The sequence below is a fragment of the Rhinolophus sinicus genome, linkage group LG01 (assembly GCF_036562045.2).
Source record: "Rhinolophus sinicus isolate RSC01 linkage group LG01, ASM3656204v1, whole genome shotgun sequence".
Classification (NCBI taxonomy): Eukaryota; Metazoa; Chordata; class Mammalia; order Chiroptera; family Rhinolophidae; genus Rhinolophus; species Rhinolophus sinicus.
Window position 1 is genome coordinate 126287888 of NC_133751.1, and position 25483 is coordinate 126313370.

The 25483-nt window shown below is 48.1% G+C and overlaps 2 protein-coding genes across 9 annotated transcripts in view; one reads left to right on the plus strand and one right to left on the minus strand.

Moving 5' to 3' along the window:
* Positions 1-20014, plus strand: part of MGAT5 (alpha-1,6-mannosylglycoprotein 6-beta-N-acetylglucosaminyltransferase) — a 322695-nt gene extending 302681 nt beyond the window's left edge. For all 8 annotated transcript variants that reach the window (XM_019731135.2, XM_019731136.2, XM_019731137.2 and 5 more), the window contains 2 exons: positions 7391-7548; positions 13985-20014. In XM_019731135.2, the coding sequence (XP_019586694.2) occupies positions 7391-7548; positions 13985-14183 (357 nt within the window). In that variant the 3' untranslated portion in view covers positions 14184-20014. The remainder of the gene's footprint in view (positions 1-7390; positions 7549-13984) is intronic.
* A 1196-nt stretch (positions 20015-21210) lies between these two features.
* TMEM163 (transmembrane protein 163) overlaps positions 21211-25483 on the minus strand; it is a 214217-nt gene continuing 209944 nt past the window's right edge. The window contains exon 8 of the mRNA XM_019731141.2: positions 21211-22246. Within this exon, the coding sequence (XP_019586700.1) occupies positions 22186-22246 (61 nt within the window). The 3' untranslated portion in view covers positions 21211-22185. The remainder of the gene's footprint in view (positions 22247-25483) is intronic.

Sequence of the window (25483 nt, forward strand, 5' to 3'; positions counted from 1 at the left end):
TTAAGGCAGGATGAGGGCAGTGTTGTTGTCGGATTGCTCTGTTAGAAAAATCATGCTAAGGATCTTCTAGGCGTTTCTCATTAAACATTCTCCCAGAGCTGCTAAACAGGCAGTAGAGGCCCCTGTTGTGAGTTTATCCCGGGCCTCTGTGGAAGGCTTTACTGACGCCGTAATGTTCCCCCAGCTCCGCAGGGAAGACAGAAAGCCGGAACTCCATTTGTTGACAGATCCAGTCTTCTGCCTCTAATGATTACCTCCAGGCCCAGTGTTTTGGAGCTATGGGTTTTGGTTTATTTTTTCAGCTAGAGGAATATCTCAAAGAACCATGAGACTGGAGAGAGGAGTATTTCTGGTATGAACAGGAAAGCCTCAAGCTCTGCAGAGGTGGTGACACCTCAAGCTTCCTGCCCCTGGAACTGTAGGAGCTGCACTTCTAATGAGGCAGATCTCTGCCTTGAACTCCTCCCTGTGATCTGCAGGGGAAGAAGGAAGCTTGTATCCCAGAATCCTTCAAAGTTGTCCATCACGGTCGCCCAAGGCAGCTGGAGCCAGAGGAAGCCAATTGATAGCAGTTGCAAAAGCCCCGCGCTTCAATGGACAGTTGAGTAGTTGATGGCAGGAGACCTACCTCATACCCAGCCAGCCCAGCTGGAGCACCCGAGAGAGAGAATCCTGGCTTTAGGAAAACCACTAGCTTTTTCCCCTAGTGTCCTCTCCTCCCTTTTACTATACTGAAAGTGTTGATTTGGTTGCATGCTCTCTTAAATCAGCTCTCCAGAAGACATGCTCTCTCCAGCAGCAGGGGGTGGGGTGGCAAGGCAAAAATCCCTTGTAATCTCAGATCAAGAGATCTGAGTGGGTCCCTAACCTGAGTGGATCCAGGCTGTTAAAGTTCTCATTATGCATTTTCTTGGGAAAGACTTAGGTATTTGCCTCAGGCCAGAGAATAGAGCAGGTTCCTTGGAAGGACCGGCAGTGTACAGATTTCCGAAAACCACACCTAGGCTCTTCAACCCTACTTTCTACTGCCCAGGAAGCCTCTAGAAGTATACAGGATAATTATGCTCATATTATTTTGCAAAGAGCTATGTAATTCACATGAAAAGCATTCTGGAGAAATGGAGGGAGAAAAAGAGTTAGCTCCAAGAGCCTGTGTGGAATCAGCTTTAAGTCTGGGGAAATCTTACTCATCGAAGCTCATCTTGAACTCCCTGGGGCGTGTTCTCAGTGCAAGGGCAAGCCTAGTCGTGAATCTGGATAGTGGGGGGGGGGGGGGGGGAATGGTAGTGGTGACAGGTTGCAGGGAAAGAAGAAAAGGTATTAAGGGGAGAGGTTGTCACTAGCTTGGGGAATGGTTGCTCGTTTGAAAACTCAGCACTGCTGTTTGCCTTGCCATTCCTGACCCCAGAGAGACTGGGCAGGTAATGAGCTGGCCCTGGAACCTGGAGACAGGCTTTGCCCCCACTCTCTTTGTGACCTTGGGCAAGTTTCCTCACCTCTCTGTGCTATTTCTCTCCTGTGCAATGGAGATAATACTACCTACCCCACAGGTTGAGGGAGGACTTAATAGATTAATACATGTTTAGGGCTGAAACAGTGCCTGGCTCAGAATAGGTCCTCTGAAAGCCTTAGTCAGCTATTTGCTGTTGCAGGAGCCCAAAAAACCAAACAAGGTATCTTTTATCAAACAACTTTATTGAAATGTTATTTGCAGATCATAAAATTCACTCCAAGTATGAGTACAATTCAGTGATTTTTTTTTTTTTTTTTTTTTTAGCAAATTGATAAAGTTGTTCAGTTACCACCACAGTCTAGTTTTATAACAAATCCATCACCCAATAAAAGCTCTTTTGTGCCTGTTTGCCTTCAGTCCTATTTGCCTTTGCTGGAGATTTCTGGCTTCTTTTACTCAACATAATGTTTGTGAGGTTCGTGCACGTTGTAGCATGTATCAGTGCTTTATTCCTTTTTTATTGCTGACTTGTATCCCACTGTATGGCTAGACCATAGTTTGTTTATCCATTCACCCGTTGATGGCCGTTTGGGTTGTTTCCACTTTTTGGCTGTTGTGAAGAGTGCTGTTTGTGAACCTTTGCTCATATGTTCTCCGTGCTTCTGGGCAGACGCCTGGTAGGAGAAGGGGATGGAAGGTGAGAGGTGTGTGTCTTAACTGTTTCAAGAATGAGCTTGTCCTGTTGATTTGCGTGTGTACACACCATCCATGGTGACCAGTCACCACAGCTGTTTCCCAGCCACCTTCTCTGTTGCCCTGTGGAAAAACAAATTCACTCCCTGCCACTGGGAACCAGCCCTAGGGGCCACCTGTGGACAAAGTTCACTCTTTCTGAGGACGGCACAAGCTAAGCATAGTGAGTGCCAGCAGGCAATGAAATACGTTTAACCTGGTCAGTCAGTCAATATTTATTGAACACTTTCTGTGTCAGGGCCTGGATTTCCCAGCTATAACATAAAGAACAAATGTATCTCTTACCCCTCAAATACCTGTCTGAACTTGGCCCACCCCCAGTTTCATGACCTAGAACCTGTCCCCACCCCTTCTCTTGGCAAATTTCTGACCTTACTTCCTCTGGATCCTGCTTCTAGACCTGCATTTGTGCCTGTCTTTTTGGATCCAGACAATACGAGTTTCCACAGAAATCCACTTGTACCTGATATGTTCTAGACATAATAACTCTATTAAAGGTATGGCCAGGACTGGGTGGGGGTGCAGGGTTTGTAGTAAAGATACCATCACCTAGAGGCAAGCCAGCCCCTCCACCAGTGCCTCCCTCCTGGGGAACAGCCCATTCCCCCATCTCCTCTAGCTCCTTTGGTGTTTTTGCCAATAACATTTTCTCCATGTTGTTACTTAGCCTTTGTTACTTCTGTTTCACAATAAGTTGTGTTCATGTGTTCAGAATATTGCTTTTTCTCGTAAATGTGTTGATTAATAAACCTTTGTTATTACAGTTACTGCAGGCAATTTTCAGTATAGTGAAGCAAATTTAGGGAAATTTGGTGACTGGCTGAAATAATTGTTAGAGAGGAATGCAGGTGTCCTGTGTCCTGAGTGGGCTTGTTCAGCAGATTGGAAATTATTGTTTATGTCTCATTCTGTCTGTATAAAGACTCTCTTCAATTAGAATATAGTCCTTTTCTACTTCTAGCAAAGCCCCAGGAAGCCGAACCATTCAGTTGCAGCTCTTTGTTGAACGCCAGTTGTCTGCAAAGCACCATGTTAGTGATAAACCACTAACTTCTATTCAGCCTATAAAACCCAGCCTAGAAGTCCCTATTTTCTCGAAGCCTTCTCCGATTGCTACCACCATCACCCTTCCCCTGTCCTCTGCGTGACCTGTGCATTCTTGTTTGGACATCCATTTTGTACTGTTCTTTAATTTTTTAAATGTCGACCTCTCTTACTGTGCACTGTGCATGGATGGAGTCTTTGAGCCCAGAGACTGTGTTTCATTCATGTTCATATTTCTAGCCCATAGCATAGGCTGTAATAGCCATCTGTCAAGTTTTGAACAGGTGAATGAGAAAAGCTTCAAAGCCTGCATATAAGCCATGAGTATTTCATAGAGGTTTGCTGAACAGAGATGCCTGCGTCTGGTCTGAGCCATCATCTGCCCCCTCCATTGTCACATAGCTTCCTGGCCCTCTGCTTTTGCTTCTGCTCCTGCTCTCTGTTCTCAGCACTGCAGAGTCTGTCACCCCTCTGCCCAGAACTCTCTAGGGGCTTCCATCTCACGCTGAGGAAAAGCCAAAGCTTTTACATGGACCCCCAAAGCTCCCAGGGACATCCCAGACCCTGTCTCTGCCAACTTCCAGCCCCCAACGCACACCTCTGCTCAAGCCACATGGAATTCCCTGCTCCTCCTGGAAACTGCTCGACACCCCGCTGTCAGAGCCTCTGCCCTTGGTTTGGCTCTGTCAGGAATGTTCTTCCCAGATACTTGCATGGCTCACTGCTTTGCTTTCTCAGGTCTTTTCTCAAGTGTCTCCTTCTCAGTGATGCCTTACCTGGACACCCTCTCCCCCAAGTCTTGATTCCTCTTCCTCACTTTGTTCTTTTCTAGAGCACGTACCACCTTTTACCATGTTATATATATAATTTACTTGTTTTTCTGTCTCCCTCCTTGAAAATAAACTGTGAAGGTGGGGTTTTGTCCCCCCTCCCTTTTTTCCCCCTCTGAGTCACCAAAGGGTCTAAAAAATCCCTTGTACATAGTAACAATAAGAGCTACCTGTAGATAGTGTTATTTATGTCAGGCACTTTTCTGAGCATTTTACACATTATAATTAATTTAATCTCCTCTACAGCTCTGTGAGGTAGCAATTGATGTGTTCTGCATTTTACAGGTGAGGAAACTGAGGCATAGAAAGATTATGTCCTAGCTCTGCACCCTTATGCTTTTCTGCTTCTTAGCAAGTATTTTGTTGAATGAATGAATGAGTGAATGAATGAATGAGTGCTTACAACGAGGGAGCAAGGCAAGTTGGCTTTGTGCTGTTATCCTATGCTGAGCTTGATTGAAGCAGAAGACCTGTAGCTTTCCATGAGCACCCAGTGGGGCTTGACCTAGAGATGAGAAGAGGCTTACACTACAGATGTGCCCGGTCAACAGCTGGGCAGCGATGGCTCTCATGGATGAATTGTCATACATACTCCAAGCAACTCAACTTTCACGTCTGCCATGGCTGCAAATAATGGCCTACCGCAGAATACTATAACATCTCTAGTTGCCTTCCTAAAAGTCACCTCATTTTATCTTACAGGAATTATATAAGCACTGAAGGACCTATGGTATTCTCTCCATTTAGATGTGAAAGTAGGCAGAGAAAGCCCCTGGCTGGGGGCCAGAATCATTACCCAGATCCCCAGGCTCCCTCCTGCCTTACTTGGTGCCATGCATACTGGAGACACCCTCAGGCCTCCCTCTGTTCAATTTTATCACCTTCAGCCTTCCCAGATGGTTCACCAAACCTTAAGAAGGTCCTGCTGCTATTTGTGCTATTTTCCAATCCTACTGACCCCCAAACAGACTACTGAGAGGATACCAGCCACCCCGTGGTGAGCCGTGGGCAAGCGTGACTTGGGGCTCAAGGTCAGGTGTAACTGAGCTAAGCTCGCCTATTGAAGGGCATCTCAGAAAGGGCAGCTGCAGAGTTTACTAAGCAGTGAGCAAATAGGGCACATCCTGCCTGCATCAGAGCCTTGAGGGCACTTGTTTGTGCAGACCTCACGCGCCATCCTGCCCAGCCCGCACCAGGTGCAGGGCTGCCCCAGCTGCTGCAGATGCCAACACTGCCGTGCCCCCAACCCCTGTACAGGACACAGGCGACCCCTCTCTGGAGGGACAAGCGGAGAGTGATGAGGTTAGTGCAGTACCTGCTGTTTGCCAGCCTTCCACTCAGTTATATCACTTAGTCTGTTAGCAGCACAGGAAGCTGAGGCTTCAGAAAGTTACCCAAAGGTTCAGAGAGGCAAGATGTACCCTCGGGGCCTGCTGCCTGCAGAGCCTGGGATGCCTTTCTCTTTGTTCTGTTTTTGTCTTTTTGCTCACTTAATAGCAATACAAGCACAGGTTTTTTTAAAAATGCAAATGTATGGAAGGCCGCTCCTGGATGCAGCCCGGCCTTGCATTCTGGGGCTGCACCCACTGCTGCTAAGGGACCCTTCTGCCCCACCTGCAGTGCTCCAGGTGACAAACAGGGCAGGGAATGAACCCTCTCCTCTGCCTGCACCGGTTCTGAGATTTTTCATCAGCTCCTCATCCACACAGAGCAGGGAAAGGACACAGGAAAAATGAAATATTCCATAAAGACATATACTGAAAAGTAAATTTCCCTACCACTCCTGCCCCTGGGACTCCGTTTCCCTTCTCAGCGGCACCCATGCCGAGCAGAGATATTCTTGCAGGAGCAAATGCGTGTTTATTGTATCTTCCCATCTCCTCCCTCGTGCTTAACACAAATGGAAACACATTCTACACCATCCTTCACACGGCTGCTTTCCCTTCTCAGTGGGTCCTGGAGCCTGTTTCCATGTCAGCGCGTAGAAACCTATTGCATTTTTTTGTGTGTTACTATTTGTATTTCAACAGTTACCTATTTAAATACAACCTCCAGATTGTTTCGTGTCTTCTGCTTCTACTCTGACAATACGGTTGTGATATCCTGTGTAGGCTTCTTTGCACCGCGTGTCCCTGTATGTCTGTAGAGTGAATTCCTTCAAGTGGAATTCAGAGCCCAGGATCCTAACCGCCACTGTTGGGGGCCAGTTCAGCCTAAACGGAGTTCAGGTTGGCTCTTCGGGTCTCCTGGACAGCACCTTCCACAGTTTGGCTGGTCTGGGGATTCAAAGGACAGTGTGTGAGCAGAGCGAGTTCTGGTGCCAGTGGCGCATGAGTTCCCACCACCGGGACCTACCTGCTCAGGGTAAATGGAAGCTGGGGTCCCAGGTCACAGAGTTTCCCGCTCCTCCCCTCCCTTTGCCCAGTCCCACTCCATCTTTCTTCTCAGCACCCAGGCTGCTTGCTCATCATCACGCTGCACAGGGTGCTTCCTGGTCCTCCACCCGCCCCAGGTCCTACTTGGACAGGCTGGTTTCCTCCACTCCCTCAGACCCCGGGATGGCTGGCCCGGCCCCATTCTGAGCTCCCCACACACCTGCTGTGCTTGGAGGCGCCTCTCTTTGAGGGTGTGCCAGGTTACTTCACATCCTATCACGCATCCTCAGTGCTTTTCTAGCTGTTGAATTGCAATTCTAGCTGTGGTATTGCAATTATTTTCCACCAACAAGCCCGGAGCCCCTCCCCAGGCCACTGGCTCGTGAGAGGTTCTGTCAGCAGTGCCTGCAGACACCTCGTGTGCGTCTTCACTTCAGCAGGTTGAAAGTCATGTTCACAAAAGTGTCATATTAGGTAACTGCCAATTAGGTAGACACTGAAATGTCTTTGGAATTAGAGTGGGGAAAACAGAACAGCTGGTGAAGGTGGGCCTGGAGATGGGCTGTCTAAGGGGGAGGCTTTAAATAGCTGGATTGCGTCATTGTCGAGGGTAATAGTAATGACTAGCCACTGACACTGGCAGCCCCGGGGCTATGCCCGTGACGTGGGTTCCTGCTGCCCCTCGAGCCCCGTATTGGGGACACTGCTGCTGTCCTCTTTCGCAGATGAGGAAACTGGTGGGTAGAGGTGAAGAGCCGCCCATGGACACGTTCTGGCTGAGCCCAATTCCACCCCAAGTCTGTGGGGCTCCCACCTCCACCCCTTCACTGCTCTCACATCGGGTGGCCTCCCCTTGGGGGGGGGACTGCTTGGCAAGCTGGGGTTCCCCACTTGCACCCTCGGTCCCTTGGCTGAAGGCTTCATTGTCATTCTAGGACTTCTGCCATGGACAAGTAATGTGGCCACCCCTCAGTGCCCTGCAGGTGAAGCTTGCTGAGCCCGGGCAGTCCTGCAAGCAGGTGTGCCAGGAGAACCAGCTCATCTGTGAGCCTTCTTTCTTCCAGCATCTCAACAAAGACAAAGACTTGCTGAAGTAAGTGCTGGGTGGGCGGTGCCTCAGGCTCCAGCTTGCGTCTGGGTTAGGTGGGTTGAGAAGGACGAAGTTCTTGTTCCCCGGCTTGTGGGCTGCTGGGAAAAGACGTGGGAAGGGGAGCAGGTAGCAGCATGATTGCCCCCCCCCAAGAGAAAGTGAGCCCAGCATTGTTATGGTTAGGTAGGTCACCTGGCATGCTGATATATTTAGAATTCAAATGGAGGTGTTGTGTTTGCATCAATAATGCCATGTCTGTGTTTGGAGATTGTGAGGGGTGTTCAGTTTGGTTAATGTTATACCCAAGAACCATCGGAGCAGAGGTGGGCACAGAATCATAGCATAAACGGACCTGGCCCTGGGGAGCCCTGGCAGTCGCCAGGTCCCCAGGTGGCCCCCCAGCAGAGTCTGGGCAGTGCAAGCAGTGGATGATAGTCTTCCACCCCAGAGTCAGGAAGGAATGAGAAATAGGGGCAAGGAGCTGGCACACAACTGCCCACAGCGGAGTCCATCGCCTCCTTCCCCCACTGCAGCCCTGGCACCTTTTGTACCTTTTTCCCGCACCTCTGGAACGTGGGGCACTGCAGGGGCCTGAGCCAGGCAGCTTAGCAGGAGGTGGCCGGAAAGACAGGCCAGAGCTGCACCCAGGTGGGGCCGTCTGTGGTGCTTGAACTTGTGCCCTCGTGCTTGCATTACTCTTGCAGATGCTATTCTCTTCCCTTTGCAGGGGCATTTTGAGTCTGGCCCTTGCAGTTCCCAAATTTCCATGGGAGGTTTCTGCTGGCCTCTGACTCAAACGACCCCCTTTCAATCTCCCCATTTTTATTACGCCTCACCCTGGACCACCTATTGCTTAATTAAAATTACCTAATTCCCACCCCCAGCTGAATAGCTCCAATTAGGTGTTTTCCCCTAAAAAAAGATATTTGCTATCCCCACCCTAGATATTCAGTAGAGTGGTGGTACAGTCCTAGGCTTGAAGAGGATGCTGAAGGAATGGAGGGGGTTCAGGGCCCGAGGCTTGCCCGTGCCCTGTTCTGGCTCCATGCCCTGTTAGAGAACGCAGTTGGCCACTGTGGTTATCTGTGCGCAGTTGTCTGAGCTGGCCTGGCACGCCTGTCAGTCTTATTCAAAAGTGTATAAAACCCTTTTTTGAAAGTACCTGAGAACTGACTCTGGGTGGTGAACACACAATGAGATTTATAGATGATGTAATACAGAATTGTACACCGGAAATCTATGTAATTGTGCTAACAATTGTCACGCCAATAAATTAAAAAGAAAGAAAGTACCTGGCCTCTAGCATCTCAGCCGCAGGGACGCTCTCCTGAGGGAGGACATCGGCGATGCTGTTTTTCCCGTGAAGACCAAGTTCAGAGGTTGCCTTGACTCAACATCAAAACAAATGCCAGGCTAGGAGAGAGTCGGTGTGGTGCCCTGCTCTGCCACCAGTGAAACTGTTAGAGGGAGGGGTGCCCAGATGTTTATGGAACATCTGTAATGGTACGAGAAGCTTTCATTTCCATAGCACGTGTCCTGAGCTCGGGGGTGCCAGCAGGACCCTCCCCTGGCACCTGTTGCAGACGCTCCTATAGCAAGGTGGCTTTTTGAGAACCTCGAGTATCTCTCTCTGTATCAGAGCCTGCATCCTCTGTGGGTACACTAGGGACTGGACACACAGAACTGTCTACGGCAGCACCGCCCCCACCCTCTGAAGGAGGAAACGAGATGCTGCAGCCTGGGAGTGGAAGCCAAACAGCCGTCCTCAGCAGTGGTCCTTCCCGGTCAGGCAGGAGTCAGGGTCGCTGTGAGTCCCGAGACCAGGGCCTGGCTCCCCTAGCATGGGGCCGCACACAGCCAGCCAGTGTCTAGGGCACAGGACCAGATCCTCCAGAGGGACAGGAAGCGGAGCCAATAGGCTGGTTTTCTCTGTTCCCTCCATTTTCTCACCTATAAAATGGGAGCATCCTGAGTGATGCTGAGATACTGTGCAGCCAGTGCTGAAGATAGAGCAGGACGGCCCCTCTTCCAGAGACTTCCGGGCAGTGGGGCCAGCGGGAGGCCACCAGGCCAAGACAGAAAAGCCAGGCCATGTGCCAGGGGATTGCTTAACAGCCCCGCCCCCCATCGTAGATATGTGGGTTTTCTTCCTAGGAGGCTGCAGTGAATGCTAATTTTGCAATTAAGCTGCCTGAAATTAATTCTCTGAGCATCAGAGACCTATTGAATATGTTGTCCCCGCACTTGTAAATATTGATAATGTTGCAAACCCCCAGCTCTCTGGCAGCCTGCTGAGGGCCTCCTCGGTGTGGCCGTCCTGGCACACCCATATTCATGGCCAATTGGCTGTGAGCTGCTCCTACAGCCTGTGCTGCTTTCTCTTCTCCGACTTGCCGGTCTGGATTGTGACATGAATGAGGTCCTTTGGAGCGTCCCATGCTGTCATCTTGAATCGGGGAGTCAAGCAGCTGGTCTTGGAGCTCCTGTTCCTGCAGGGCGTGGCGTACGTGTTAGAGGGGTGACCACAAACTCCTGTGCACAGAGCATGCGTGATTCAAGGGGGTCCTGACCTGACCCAGACCAGAAGGCAGAGGCCCCGGGTCGTCCATGACGATGTGACCCAGTCGGGAGGACCTTGGCTAGTGTGTTCATGTGAGACCTCGTTTGTCATTTTGCTACCTTTTCAAGTTGTGGCTTCTAAAATATGGAGGGTGCCAAAAAAACTGTGTACGCATTTTAAGAAAGGAAAAAACTGTATTAAAATTGTCATACTCAATATATACCGGTAACAAAAGATGAATACAAGTCACGTTTGACTTCTGCAATGACAAGAGGTGCTCAAAGTGGTTACCATCAGGGTTATTTTAATAAAGTTTTTTCCTTTCTTAAAATGTATATACATTTTTGTGACACCCTCCGTATTAGGTTATTGAGTTTGGGGGAATTCCAAACTGTGAAATCTAGACTGTGAGCACTTCGGCGCCTGAGAGAAGGGAGGTGGCCGAGTCACAATGGAGCTTGGGGCGCGTGGCCCACATAGAGTTGGAATAAGCAGGGCAGGGGTGAGGGAGGAAGGGAACGCTCGTGCAGGGAAGATGGGAGGCGTAGGCCAGCTCCCATCCCTTCGTCCTGTGTGAGGCTCTGTGTCAGGAGGGTTGGGCAGCTTTTGTCCTCTCAGGAAGTTGGGGCCCCAGGGGAAGGTAGGCCTTTGCCCTTTTATTCTTCTTCAAGGCTATACAGTGGAAGCCGAGGGCTGACGGGCCTCAGAAGCCCCAACTCGCATCCTGTAAGAGAAGCTATTCAGGCCAGCTGGAGAGGTCAGCAGCACAGGCTGCAGAAAGGAAACGGCACACTGTGCCAGGGGTCTCTGAACGGGTGTGAGAGAGTATGTGTGTGTCCGAGAGAGATAGAGAGAGAAAATATGTGTGAGGCAGTCAGCCCAGAAGCCAAGAAGCAGGAAGTGACATGTGAGCCCTGGAAAGGTAAGGGGTCAGCCCCCAGGTCGGGAATGAGGCTTGCTGGCTGTGGAGGCTGTCTGTGGAAGTCACCTCCCCTCCGATTTCTCCTGCTCACTAATGAAACAAGGACGATGGATGGCCTTCCTGACTGCCCAGGGATATGGGACAGGGACCTGCACGCTAATCAAAGAGAGCTCCCTGGGGGACAGGGAGTTGGATGGCATCCGGAGCCCTGTGTGCCCCTGGCACGGTGTCAAGTGAACAGTTGGGGAGCTGCCTCGTGGTGGGTTGCCTGTGGTTCTGGGAACATATGCTGTTTGAGCACTTTATGGTGGTCTTTGGCCATGGTCCTTGGCCAGGCTGCTTCCACTGTGACCAGCTGAGATGTGCTCACAGACTCGTACATAAGTGTGCCCCCGCCCTCCGAGGATGTGCCTGCAGTCTGAGTCCAGGGGACCTGGGACGGGAGCAGGAGGGTTTCTTCATGGCTCCTGACAATTACACCCCTTGCCATGGGGTCTGAGACTAATTGTAGAGATTTCCACGCTCCTGGTTAGCAGTGTATCAGGCAGATGGCTTAAGTTAAGACATAGCAGCTGCTATAATTCACCTAAATAAATAGCATAAGCATAACTCTGTTTCCCAAGGCCACATTCCATATGGAAACTTTTAATGCACGCGTGAGCTCTGAAGATCCCTTTCTATGAGTTGGCCAGTAGGGGTGTCCCGTGGAGGACCTAGAAGCACCACATCTCTGACTCATTTTCCTTTAGGAAATCCATAAAACCGCCACTTCCTGGCCTTGCCGTCATGGCCCGTGACCTTAACCCTCTGGGTGTTGCCATCTCCCTGCTGGCCGGCCAAGACTAGAGGCATTAGGGCGTGTAGAGAAGCCGCACAGCTCCCTGCTGACTGCAGGAGCAAGATAAGGGGGTGCTTCCCTTCTGAGCATCGTGAGCCACGCTGGCTGCCCCAGACAGCCTCCAGAAGCCCCACCAGACGTTCTGGGACTCACCCGATGAAAGTTGGCAAAGGCACAGGGCCAGGCAGTTAGTTGACTGGAGAAGACAAGAGGAAGCAGGAGAAATGAGGCTTTTCCCCAACATTTGGACGCTTTCCAGAGGCAGCAGGAAACCTCGAGTTCCCCATCTGGGTCCCCGCCCTGTCGGCAGGCATCAAGACTTCTGGGCACAAAGCAAAATGGAGATGGTTGGCATGTGTGGAAATTCATACCATAGAGCAAGGGAGGAAGGTGGCACAGCCCATCCCGTGTCTGCAGGGCATGGTGATCGTGATGACAGCATGACTGTCATTATGATAGCAGTTACCATTTATTGAATACTTACCCAGAGCTACACTCCGCCAACTGCATTGTAAGCACTAATGTCATTCATTCTTGCATCTCCCCCATGAGTTCAGGATTCTTTTTCCCCAGTTCACAGAAGGGGAAACTGAACCACAGAGAGGCTCAGTCATTTGTCCAAGGTCCCATAGCTCATAAGAGATAAAGCCAGGACTCAAACCCAGGTCTGCCTGGCCTCCCTACACCTTCTTCTCTGAACTGGTTCCCACCTGGCATGTGGGACACCAGGCTGGAACCTACTGAGGCCTCTCTATTCTGGGGGAGCCAAGGTAGGTGCAACCAATGTACCCCAGGCCAGAGGAGAAGATCTGCAGCTCTTCTTTGAGATAAGAGGCCCACGCTGTTGGAAACAGGTATGCCTGGTTATCCTTAGGCCCCAGGCAGTGGTCCCAGCCTGAGAGAGCGAAGCACACGGTTTGCAGCACACAGACAACTCAACTGTTGGGAGAAGATGGCAGAGGAGCAAGAACACAGGCGTGGGATCGGGCCTGGACTCAAACCCCTGCTCTGCACATCCTGGAGCCTCAGGCACTTACCTCTAAGGGCGGGGGTGGCGCAGCAGTAGGCTATTGCCGTGGCTGCAGTAGGTCCAGTGAATCAAATGCCCCTGGGACACACGTGCCCCTAGGAGACCATCTGATTACTCTGCAGTGGGAGAGTAAGGCCACATAGCAAGAGTCTCTGCAAGTCATTAATAAAAACACTAAACATAGTTTTTAAAAATGTTTATGGCATCAGGGGTGCCAAAAATATGTATACAAGTGGACACTTTGGTCAGCGTTGCTCAAGCAGTAGTTCACCGTAATCAGAAGTGTCTGGACACTGATGGGAACCACTGTGAGCATCTCTTGTAATTCCAGAAGTTAAACATGACTTGTATTCATCTTTTGTTTCAGTATATATTGAGTATTACAATTTTAATACAGTTTTCCTTTCTTAAAACGTGTATACAAGTTTTTGGCACCCTCTGTATTTAAATAATACACGTCTTTGCCCCAATCTTACTCCTTTAGAAGTAACCATTGTTAAGGCTTTAGTGTGTAGCCTTCTCAACTTTTTACACACATATACTCTCTCTCTCTCTCTCTCTCTCTCTCTCTCTCTCTCTCTCTCTCTCTCCCCCTCCCTCGCTCTCTCTCTCTCTCACACACACTCACACACACGTACACACTTATATGCACACACACGTTGATCACATTGTACATCCCGGTCTGCTACTTGGCCTTCTCCAAGACAGCCCTCTATGCTGGTGCTTGCATTTCTACTTCATTGTTTTTCATGGGCTGCATAAAACTCCAGAAGCACAGACATGCCATCATGATTCAGCTGTTCCCCACTTGGTGAGTATTTAGGTTATTCCCAGTTTTTCTCTGTTACAGTCAAGCCTCACTAGCAGCCTGGCATACATCCCCCCACACACGTATCCAGGCACACACATACCTTTGTCGAGCCATGATCCCTAGTGGGGGTGAATTGCTGGGTCAGAGGATGGCGCCATCTCGTTTCTACAACAGGAAAACCAAATGTGCTCCCCAGACCGCGGCAGGTGGGCCGAAGGAGCCAGTGATGACGACAGCCCCTGCATCTCCAACCTGTGTGTCTTTCTCTTCCTCTCCAGGTACGAGGTGATCTGCCAAAGCTCAGAGCTGGCCAAGGACATCCTGGTGCCCTCCTTCGACCCCAAGAACAAGCACTGTGTGTTTCAAGGTGACCTCCTGCTGTTCAGCTGTGCAGGCACCCACCCCAGGCACCAGAGGATTTGCCCCTGCCGGGACTTCATCAAGGGCCAGGTGGCTCTCTGTAAAGACTGTCTATAGTGGCCGCTGGCTTGGCCCCACACGCACTTTGCTGGGGGAAGACAGTGGTTCGAGCCGCATCCTGGCAGAGCCAGGGGGCACACGTCATTCAGAGACTCTTGCCAGAGCCTGAACTTTGTGGTGAAAGGTTTCAATTTGGTTGTACTCCCACAGGTGTCAAAGCACCACAGTGGAGTTTTCACCAAGACAAAATGAGAGCAGACATCGGGCCGGGGAGCCTGGCTTCTCCCTGCACTTCATTTTATTTTTTGAAGAGCAACTGTAGGGAGAATCTGTCGATGCAGCTGCTTCAGGGTAGAGAGAGAATCTCAAGATTAATTTAAAACAAAACAAAACTAGAGGAGGGGATTGAGCTGGTTGGAAAGAACTTTGTATGGGAGCATTCCTAAATTCATTAACTTATTTATTGGGGAGGGAGGGAGGGGGATTAAGGGAGGGTAAAGAGGGATTGGTCACATGTCATGTTTGATTTTCCACTGTTTACCATCCACCTTCACTATAATATTATTCCTGTCTATTTATTGGGGTGCAGGAGGGAGACAGGATGTGCTGAGGGCTGGTGGCACGCCCGAGGGCAGCCGTGGGGACCTAGGTCCTCAAAGTGGATGGTGGCCAAACAAAAGAAAATCCTGTGTGTGTGCTTCAGGGATGGCAGCTGGAGGACACACACCCTCTGGGCATGGGGGGGACATGCTTGTGTTGTCCAGAGAGCCCAGCCAGGGACCAAAGACGGAGCTGCTTTGCAGTGAGAGACTCCTTTGCTCCACGCATTCCCCCATCCCACGCACACCTCGGTCCTAATTGGTTAGGGTCCCCTTAGGAAGGAAGTGCAAGATTGGAGAATTGACATTTGCTAGTGTGTGGTAAACCCCAAAATTTGGGACTGAAAGAGCTGCTCTAGGACTTGGTCATGATGTTTACCCCTTACGAGGGTTGTCTTTGAGCTGGGATTGTACAGAAGTGAAGCTGATTCCTATGAACGGCCGACCCCACTGGAGCGGGGCTCCAGACGGGCTTTCTCACATTCCCGCTAATGTCTGATTTCGCCACAGCTCATGGAATGGGGCTCTCGCTAAACTTGATGTTGGCCTGGGGAGCAGGGGCGGGCTTGTTGGATGTAACACACTCTCCTGGCTGCTCACCTGTGGAGCCAGGGGAGGCTTGCAAAGGAGTCGGACGTTGGCTTTTACTCCAAGCACGAATATTCTGAGGGGGTGAGCCAGTTGGCAGGTTGGCCTGTTCAGACTCATCTGGCCCCTTTCCAGCCCCCGAGTCCCTGTGCTCTGCCTTTATGTGAGTTCCCCACCCCCAGTAAGCGCTGTTTCAGTGCTCTGGGTATAAGTGTATGTTTCCTGGGAATCCCCTGGCATCTCCATGCTGGGACGTGAGCCTTCTCCTCTCTCTCTCGCAGAATGCCCCGGTTATGAGCTGTCACGCTCCACAGCCCTTGGGGGTGGTTTTGAATGCTTTGGTCTGCCAGCAGCCCTGGCTTCCCAGCACCCTATGCCCTTGGGGCAGCTGGCCCAGCCTCTACCAGGCAGAACAGCAGGCAAGGCTAGTGGCTGGGCACGCCTTCGACAAGGGAGGCTAAGGGAAGGATTCTGTTTGGCGAGGATCAGAGCGAGTGTGGAGCCTTTAGGTATGGGAAGTTAGATTCTGCCTGTTTCTCCATTCTCCCCTGGTGCATAAACAATACCAGATGCACAGCCAGCCTCTTTTTCACTTAGACTCTCAGTGGACCTGAACCCTAGAGAATGGAGGGGGTAAGAAGGGACAGCCGGTGTCTCCCCCGCCCCTCAGTGGCCCCTAAGCACATGTGCTAGGGAGAGTGCTGATGGGGAGGCCTGGGCCCAACAACAAGGGCAGAAGTCCAAAGGAAACCTTGGAAATAGGGTGCTGAGTCAGTGCGTATGTATTCTTTGAAGCTTTGCAAGGGCAGTTTCCTGCCGCAGGAGGAGAAATAACTGCCATCCGTGCTGTTAGGAACTGCTTTTCCCTATGAACAAGCCTCTTGGCTGCACCCTAAATTGTGGGAATTTGCTTGAGCTCCCAGGCTTGCAATTCCTGGTCCACTGCTGCCCTCTCCTGAATTCTTCTAGGAGCTTCCAGTGCTGAGGATGTCAGTGGGGGCATTTGACCAGCAGAGGGAGCCTGCGGGCTGAGTCCGATTTCCCACGCTCCGCGAGGTTAACCCATTTTGCAAAAAGCGGTTTCGTAAACAAGCACAGGAGCTCCGAAAGCGAGGGAGCTGGAAAGCTCGGTTCTGTGGAAAGATGCTGCGCCTGCCTCGCAAGGCTTGTTTGCTGGCTGCCCCTGAGCTCAGGGCCTCTCTGCCTTCCCAGTCGGGACCGTCAGGTCAGGCAGCCCAGCGGGCCACTCGCCCCGCTTCAGATCCCTCTTGCTTGCTGCGGTCCAGTGTTGGCTGACGTCAGGCGGAGTTGTGCTGGTGGGGCTGCTGCTCCTGGGCAAACCAACCCACACTTACGTCGTCGTTGTTGTTGAGGGCATTATGAATAGCGGTGGTGGCACCGGGTGTATACTGGCTCCCAGGTCTCCACAACTTGGCTCAAGTCAGGTCAGTGGCCCCCGAGAGGAAACGGGAGGGGACCTACCTATCCCCTGTGTGGAAAGGAGCATGATTCCTGCCTGCCCAGGAGTGGAAGGTGAATCTGAGTGTGGGCCTTTGGTGATTTTTCTTAACAGAATCCTAAACCAATTTGTAATTGATGATTGTTCCACAGACAGAAATCCTAAACCGGGATCAGTGTCTTCCTGTGCTGTGAGCATATCTTGCCAGGTCTGTCACTTTTTTCCTAAGTGAAATTGGGCTTTCCCCCGCCTACTGTGTTCTTAAGTTCTTTAAAAACTTGAGGGAAAACATTTATCTAATTTATTAAAAGAGAGAAAGCTTTCCTTTGACATGTAAACACTTTCAGGTGTACAGACTCCTCAAAGGGGAAACACACTTATTTTAATGCCAGTAAACACCTCATTTATTTCATGTATATAATTTGATTTGCACATGTACAAATGGAGAGGTTTTTTGCATTTTTGCCTAAATTGGGTTTTGGTCACTGCTTATAGTTTGCTTTGTTCGTTTGCTGTATGTTTGGAAATATTGAGAGTCTGTTTTGTTTTGTTTTGTTTTGTTTTGATATTTATTGTTTCTCTGATGTGCCTTTTCACTTTTCTTTGGGGTTGATTTTTGGAATCTGGGTGCTATTGAAGGAAGGAAGCAGACAACTACAGCTTGGAGATAGGACCTGTCCTTGCGTCACTGTGGACGCTCAGGCTGGGCACCAGAAACACCCCTCAAGCCCCCGAGGCCACCACGTACCTGCACATACACCCCCATGAAGCTGGGAGAACCCCATGGAAAGGGCTGGCTTCCTCTAGACCGGCCCACACCTCCCAGGCTGCTCATTGTCTTGGGGTCTGGGGACTGCTGGTTGGCAGTGGGCCCGCAGGCCTCTCTACTCTGGGCCACCAAGTACATGGTGGTGCAGCTGGAGCAGACGACCAGCCCTAGCTGAGGGGTTGCACTGAAGGGGGCTCGTCCCCGCAGGGCTCATTAGTAGCACTGGCCCCTCAACTCTTGATCTGGTTAACATTACGAAGGGGAAAGAATAGGAACCCTTCTGGGAGTTTGGGAGGAGAGCCCACGTGCCTCTCACTGGTGGTGCAGCATCAATGCGACTGAAACTATGTGCTGTTTATAGGTGTGTTTGTGCTTTTTTCAGACCAGACCAAGGCAGGCCACCCCATTTTCCTAAGGTGGTTTACCTGGATTGTGTATATAATTAGAACATTACCACCCTCTCCTGTGCCCCTAAAATTCTTGATTTTAAAAAAAAGTCCTATTTTGTTAACGACAGGCTCTGTTGTATGTGTCACTATCCCAAGCCTGGATTGTTTTATTTATTTAAAAATACTTTAGTTTTCTCATTGGTTCCATTCTAATCTCATCCGTCCCTGTAGGGCTGCAGAGAACCTTCATACGTAAGACAAATTCATGAACTTGCCACCGTGTAAGCGCATGGTGGAAAGTTCACGAACTTAATTGACGTATGGATGGACAAAAATAGATTTCACGCTTCTGTAGGAAGGTAGGAATTTCCTAAAGCTGAGGGTGAGTTCCTTTCATTCTTGTTAGCTTCAAAAAAAGGGGTAGAAAACCGAGTTTTTATAGCAAAAGGTCTAATTAGCTGTATAGTCTCAGATGCAGGAAAAAATAAATTACCCTAGCTTTCTTAGCACTTAGGGTTTTTGTGACGATTCAGTGTTTAGCAGTGTCTGGCATATAGTAAGCCCTAGTAAATATTAAATATTGTTATTAGCATTTCAGAAAATTTGAGAAGAGCTGAGCTCACTCCTTAGATGTCAATTCAAAATACCTACATGAAAATATTATTCCAGGTTGATGGAATGTTGTAGGAATTACTGATTTAGCATGTCCACGTCCCACGCCTACCCTGCCGGTTGGAACGCTACTGTATCCCTGAATACAATGACTGATTTGAAAATAGGCCTGACGTCAGCCCCAAACGAAACTAGGATGCAAGAACTGTAAACAGGGGAAGACATGGGTGACCTTTGGCCTCAGGATGGACCTAACCCCACTGAGGTCTCTTGGGCCATTCCAGGTTTTTCTTTGTGGAACTTCTTAAGCTAGAAATTAAAATGAGTTCTCCGACAGACTGTACCCCCTATATCAAAGTTAACTATATTCCTCTGAAATGCAATGAGAGGCTTCTGTTTCGTTTTGTTTTGTTTTATGTAAGGGAAAAGGAATGACCAATTGAACTTATTCCCTAGGAAGTCCCTTTTCTGTCCCCTGCTGGCCAGGGTGGTTTCTTCACAGTCCAGTCCCCAAGGATCAGACTCTCGGCCTGGTTCGCTCTGACATGTTTGTATTGGTCCCAGTCCCATAGAAGAGCGACCTCTTCCCCAGGCCAGTCGGACCCCTAGACTATCTCACTATGCAGGTGGAAACATTGGGGGTGGGGAGAGTGTCTTCAGAACCATTTTCCAGAGGCTGCTCATGGTTCCATTTTCCCAAATCATCTAAATATCAGCTTGCTTCCTGTTTTAGTGGAGTTTTAGCCTCTTACTTCCCTGACATATTAAGAGCTGTACCTCTTCCCCTGTCTTGGCCCTATTCTGCATAGATTGCAGTTGTGAAATATGGAGGAATTTGCCAGAGTCCCATGTCTTTAAGTTCCTTTGTTTTCTCTTCAGCTGAATCAGCAGTCTTAAACTTTTGTGGGTATAAGATTGGAATTTACCTTCTTCAAAGCATCATTCCTTCCAGCCCCGATTTTGTGGAGCCGTAAGGTGATCTTCCCCACCCCCTGCAGCTGGTGAGGCATGGCGGAAGGACCAGTGGGTAGGTGGGGGGTGGGGGGGCAATGCCATGCTGGAGGTCTGACAGCCTGGCTGGGACAGTGGCACAGGAACTTCGCCACCTCTGCCAAAGGGGAGAGGGGGCAAACTTGGGGAGCATTTTTGCTTCACTGTCCTGGCCAGGTATTAACAGGACGGTAGTATAACACTCAATGCCAAAGGAGATGGTGAGGTGTCCTGTCTATTGTAACTGCTGTCATAATCTTGATGTCTTTAAGCTAATGGCTGTTCATATCTGTGTCTTCAAAAAAACCTCCTGGTACAACCATTTCCTGCTCTTCACTCTGAGGTTAAGTAGTGTGGGATTCTGCAAATGAGGTGTCGCTGTCCAAATGTACTGTACCGGCATAGAGAGCACTGCTTTGTTTTCCACTGTTGTAGAGAAAACTAGGGAGAACTTTATTTTTCAATAAACTTTTCTTGTGTGACGGGTGGAAGTGATTTTTCTGGGGGCTGGGTGGGTTGCACAGTCTCCTGCAGAACACAGCCAGCTGCATCCCCCACGCTGGCAAACACTGCTGAAGACACTGACAGGAAGGTCTGTTTCAGGCGTGGAGGAGTTCACTGTGGAGTGAGTTTACTGTGGAGTAGTCTTTCCCTTATATCACACCTACCAGTACTCATTTCAGGGCATTTACCTAGAAGGGAACTGAATTAGAATGGGGGTTTTATTGTTTGTTTGTTCGTTTGTTTGTTTGTTTTTGAGATAACTGTACTACATCAGATGTTTCAAACTATTTAAGGCTGTGCTAGTAAAATACTCCTAAAAATGCTGAGGGCCTGTTAGACCTGGAATACATGCCCCTCACTCCCTTCACAAAGAGAACTCTTTTACCCAGGGCTCAGTGGCCCGTGAGCACTCAGTTGGCATATGCCCTAGAAACGGAAGGTCAAGTCGGTGCCACAGCAAGGGCTTGCCGCCTGGCGATGCAGGAGGGCGTGGCTTAGCCCTGCCCACAGCCTCTGAAGCCAGCAGAGCTCCTCGCTGCTGCACAATGCAGACACCATGCCGGCCCCAGGTATGGCAGATTTGGTGAGACGCGAATCTCAAAACAGGTGCCAAGAAAAACTTGAGTGCTCAAGGGAGGCTACATCCTAGTTTCCCCTGATTTTCCACACTGGATAGTAAATACAATGAGAAAACCTGCAGAAAAGAAACCTACTGAATCTTGCATTTCCCAGAGCTGTTCAAACAGTCTACCCTTTTTCCGTGTACCATGTTAATATCCCACAGGACACACCTCAAAATACTGTTGGAGGAAGCCAGGCTGAAAGCATCAGGCTAAACCAGGGACCTCGTAGCGCAAACCGTCTTCTCTTAACCAGCCTGACACCGCCAGGTGGGAGATGGGGCACAGAAGGCGGGGTAAGGCCTGGGGAGCAGCCATCCGTCAATTCCGGGGAAGCTCAGCTCCAAGGGCCCCGGGCATGACCAAATGAATGTGTGGCCACTCTCCTCACCTGAGTGGCAGAGATGCATGCCCCACAGAGGCCACAAAGCCCACCATGACAGTCCTTCAGGTGTCCATTCACACGCCATTAGGCACAAGTGACCCTTCCACGTCACCCTTCAGTCACAATGGAAAACATGCGCACGACGGTGTCAACTCTCAAAGATAACCTCTTTGTACCATACAAAACAGGTAAAGGTCTTTATTGGTCAGACACTGTCGCCTGGACAAGCAGCAGTGCTAGAGGTACAGACTGTTGTATGTTGGGGAACATTTTTACAGAATCTATACCTAACGTGACAAACTAAAGACATCCTGTTCCTTACAGAGGAGTCACCCATCTCTAACAGACTGTAATGTATCATTACCACTTAACACAGCATATAGATATATGCATATATGGATTATATAATTATTTATTACAAATAAACTAGTTTCACATCTGTCAAAAATGGATTCTGTCTTTACATGTATGTTCAGGTTCTGAATGTACAAGAAAGGGTTGTGTGCTTTAGTTCGTCCATGCAAAGCTCATACATTTATCACTACGTACTTTAAAAATAGAATGGTCTCCTTTTGAACAAATCTGTTGAGAGAGAGGGTTAGTAAAACAGTATGAAATTAATGAAATACACTGATAGAAATTAGGAAGTGAAATATACTGATGGTTCTGGGTATGTAGAGGGATGAGGGACAAAAGGGTACGTACCGTCTCCCCTTAAATTCTGACAGGAGGTAAGAGACTAGACCTACGAGGTGGCTGGGGCCCCTCAGAGTCCCGAGGAGGTGGGTCTGGTCCATTGTTATCCATTTCAGTCTTGGAGCACCACAGAAGAACTTTCTGCCAAGCAGAGATCTTATCCTACCGACAAGAACCTTTTTACCCCAGAAAATAGAACAGGTCAGTTCCCACCGGAGATGGGGACATCAGTCTCCCCTCCTGTGGGTGGTGTCCTAAGGGGTTTGACGGGAGCAGTGGCATGAGGGGAGCAGTGCAGACCAACCTGCTGGGCAGACCTCATTCCCATGAACACAAACTTTCCAAAACAGAAATTGGATGTTCAGTTAAATATTGGCACCGTCTGTGGAAACCTTTCGTCGTCCTGATGGTCTTCATGTGGATGCAGAATGGGTGGCTCTGGGCGCCTTCACTCAAACATCTCGTAGTGGCGCGTCTGCCTCACCCGGGGCACCATGTCGATGAGAAGTCTGCAGAAAGGAGACAGACAGGTCACCCCAACACGTACCCTCCAGAGCCCTGGGACTTGAGCCCATGGGGAAGCACACAGGAGAGGTCATATTTTTCTTTAATACACATTGCATAAAATTCAGTCTTTTAAAGTACATGATTCCCTGCTTTATAGTATATGCGTAGCTCATACAACCATCACCACCTCCTAATTCCCGAACATGTTCCTCACCCCAAAAAGAAACCCACTAGCACTCCCCATTCTCCCCTCCCCGCCTCCCCCTACAAGTGATCTTTTTTCCCAATTAAATATTTAATTGTAATCTGTAAAAGTGGACATTTGGAAAACTGCTTTTACAATTCACCTAATTGTTTAAAGTGTAAATTTAATGGGTATTTTTCCTCCTTTTTTTTGTTCTTTTCATGTATTACATTCCACATATAAGTGAAATCATGGTATTTCTTTTTCTGTCTTATTTCACTTAGCATAATATGCTCTAGGTTCATCTATGTTGTTGTGGATGGCAAGATTTCGTTCTTTGTTATGGCTAATAGTCCACTGTATGCATGCACCACCTCTTCTTTATCTGTTCATGTACCGAAGGACACTTAGATTGGGTCCATATCTTGGCTATTGTAAATAACGCTACAGTGAACATAGGAGTGCATGTATATTTTCAAATTAGTGTTTTGGATTTCTTTGGATAAATACCCAGGGATGAAATTGCTGGGTCATATGCTAGTTCTATTTTTAAAGTTTTGAGGAACCTACATACTAATTTCCATAGTGGCTGCAATAATTTACAATCCCACCCACCAACTGCACAAAAGGGAATGCTAACAATTGCTGTTTTTTGATTTATTGATAGCCATTCTGACAGGTGTGCGGCAATTGCTCATTGTGGTTTTAATTTGCATTTCCCTCATGACATATCTATTGGACATCTGTATGTCCTCTTTGGAGAAATGTCTATTCAGGTCCTCTGCCTATTTTTTAATTGGATTGGGGGTTTTTTTTTGGTGTTAAGTTGTATGAGTTCCTTATATATTTTAGATGTTAACACCTTATTGGATGTATCATTTGCAAATATCTTCTCCCCTTCAGTAGAATGTCTGCATTTTGTTGATGGTTTCCTTCAATGTACAAAAACTTTCTAGTTTGATGTAGTCCCATTTGTTCATTTTTCCTTTTGTTTCCCTTGCCCAAGGAAACATATCCCAAAAAATATTACTAAGAGCGATGTCAAAGAGTTTACTTACTATGTTTTCTCCTAGGAGCTTTATGGTTTTGGATCTTCCATTTAAATCTTTAATCCATTTTGAGTTTATTCTTGTATGTGATATAAGAAAGTGGTCTAGTTTCTTTGCATGTGTCTGTCAAGTTTTCCCAACACCATTTATTGAAGAGACTGTCTTTACTTAAATGTATATTCTTGCCTTCCTTGTCATAGATTAATTGGCCATATAGGCATGCGTTTATTTCTGGGCTTTGTATTCTGTTCCATTGATCTATGCTTCATATATACCAAGCTATGTTTATAGCAGTCTCTTTTAACTTTATGGTCACTTAAGGTTGAATACATTCTAAAATTACTACAATTTTCACTCTCCCTCTCTACATTTGTTTTCGTCACTTTTTGCTTCTTTTGTGTTTGTGTATATCCCTTAATATATTGTAATTACACATGATCTTCTGCTTTTGCCTTTTAACCTTTGTACTAACTTTATAGTTGGTTGATCCACTACTTTTATTAAGTGTTTGCCTTTGTTGGTGAGAGTTTTTCTCTTTGTTATATTTTCTTACTCATTTTATTTTTATCTCTTAAAGAAGTCCCTTTAACATTGTTTGTAATACTGTTTTAGTGGTAATGAGCTCCTTTAGCTTTTTCTTATCTGGGAAGCTCTTTACCTGTCCTTTGATTCTAAATGATAGCTTTGATGGGTAGAGTAATCATAGTTGTAGGTCCTTGTTTTTCATCACTTTGAATATTTCATGCCAATCTCTCTGGCCTGCAAAGTTTCTGTTGAGAAGTCAGCTGACAATCTATGGGGGCTCCTTTGTAGGTAACTAACTGGTTTCTCTTGCTGCTTTTCAGATTCTCTTTATCGTTAACCTTTGGCTCATACCAAGACACATTGTAATTAAAATGGCAATAGTTAAAGACAAAGAGAGAATCCTAAAAGCAGCAAGAGAAAGGCAACTAGTAACTTATAAGGAAGCTCCCATAAGACTGTCAGTTGATTTTTCAACAGCAACTTTGCAGGCCAGAAGGGAGTGGTAGGAAATATTCAACATGATGAAAGGCAAGAATTGACAACCAAGACTACTGTACCCAGCAAAGCTATCATTTAGAATTGAAGGAGAGATAAAGAACTTCCCAGACAAGAAAAAGCTAAAAAGTTCACCACCAACAAACCAGTATGACTAGAAATGTTACAGGGTCTTCTTTAAGATGGAAAAAAAATCCAAAATTGTAAATAATAAATGGCAATTGCTACATATCTATCAACAATTACTTTCAAATGGATTAAATGCTCCACTCTAAAAACATAGGGTGGCTGAATAGATAAGAAAACAAAACTCTTACATATGCTGCCTAAAACAAACTCACTTAAGGTTGAAAGACACACAGAGACAGAAAGTAAAGGGATGGAAAAAGGTATTTCATAAAAGGGGGAGGGGAAGCTGGGGTAGCAGTACATACACCAGACAAAATAGACTTTAAAACAAAGGCTATAAGAAGAGAAAATGAAGAACCCAGTAATCCCATGTCAGGTTATTTGAAGAAACCCAAACCCCTCGACGTGTGCATCCATATGTTCATTGCAGCACTGTTTACAATGGCCCAAATGTGGAGGCAGCCTAGGTGTTTGTCGGTGGATGAATGGATAAAGAGGAGGTGGTACATCTATACAATGGAATGTCGCTCAGCCAGGGAAAGGAATGGGTTCTTGTCATCTGCGCGGCATGGATTGACCTGAAGGCTATTGTGCTGATGGAGAGTAAGACAATGAAAGACAGATGGAATATGATTTTGCTTATATGTGGAATCTAAAGAACAAAATAAACAAAACAGAAGCAAACTCATAGATACAACATTTTGATGGTTGCCAGATGGGAGGGGGTTGGAGGTGTGGGTAAAAAAAGGGGAAGGGATTAAGAAGTGCAAATTGGTTGTTACACAGTAGTCATGGGGATGTAGGGTATATACCATAAGAAATATGGTCAATAATATTGTAAGGAATTATAAGTCAAT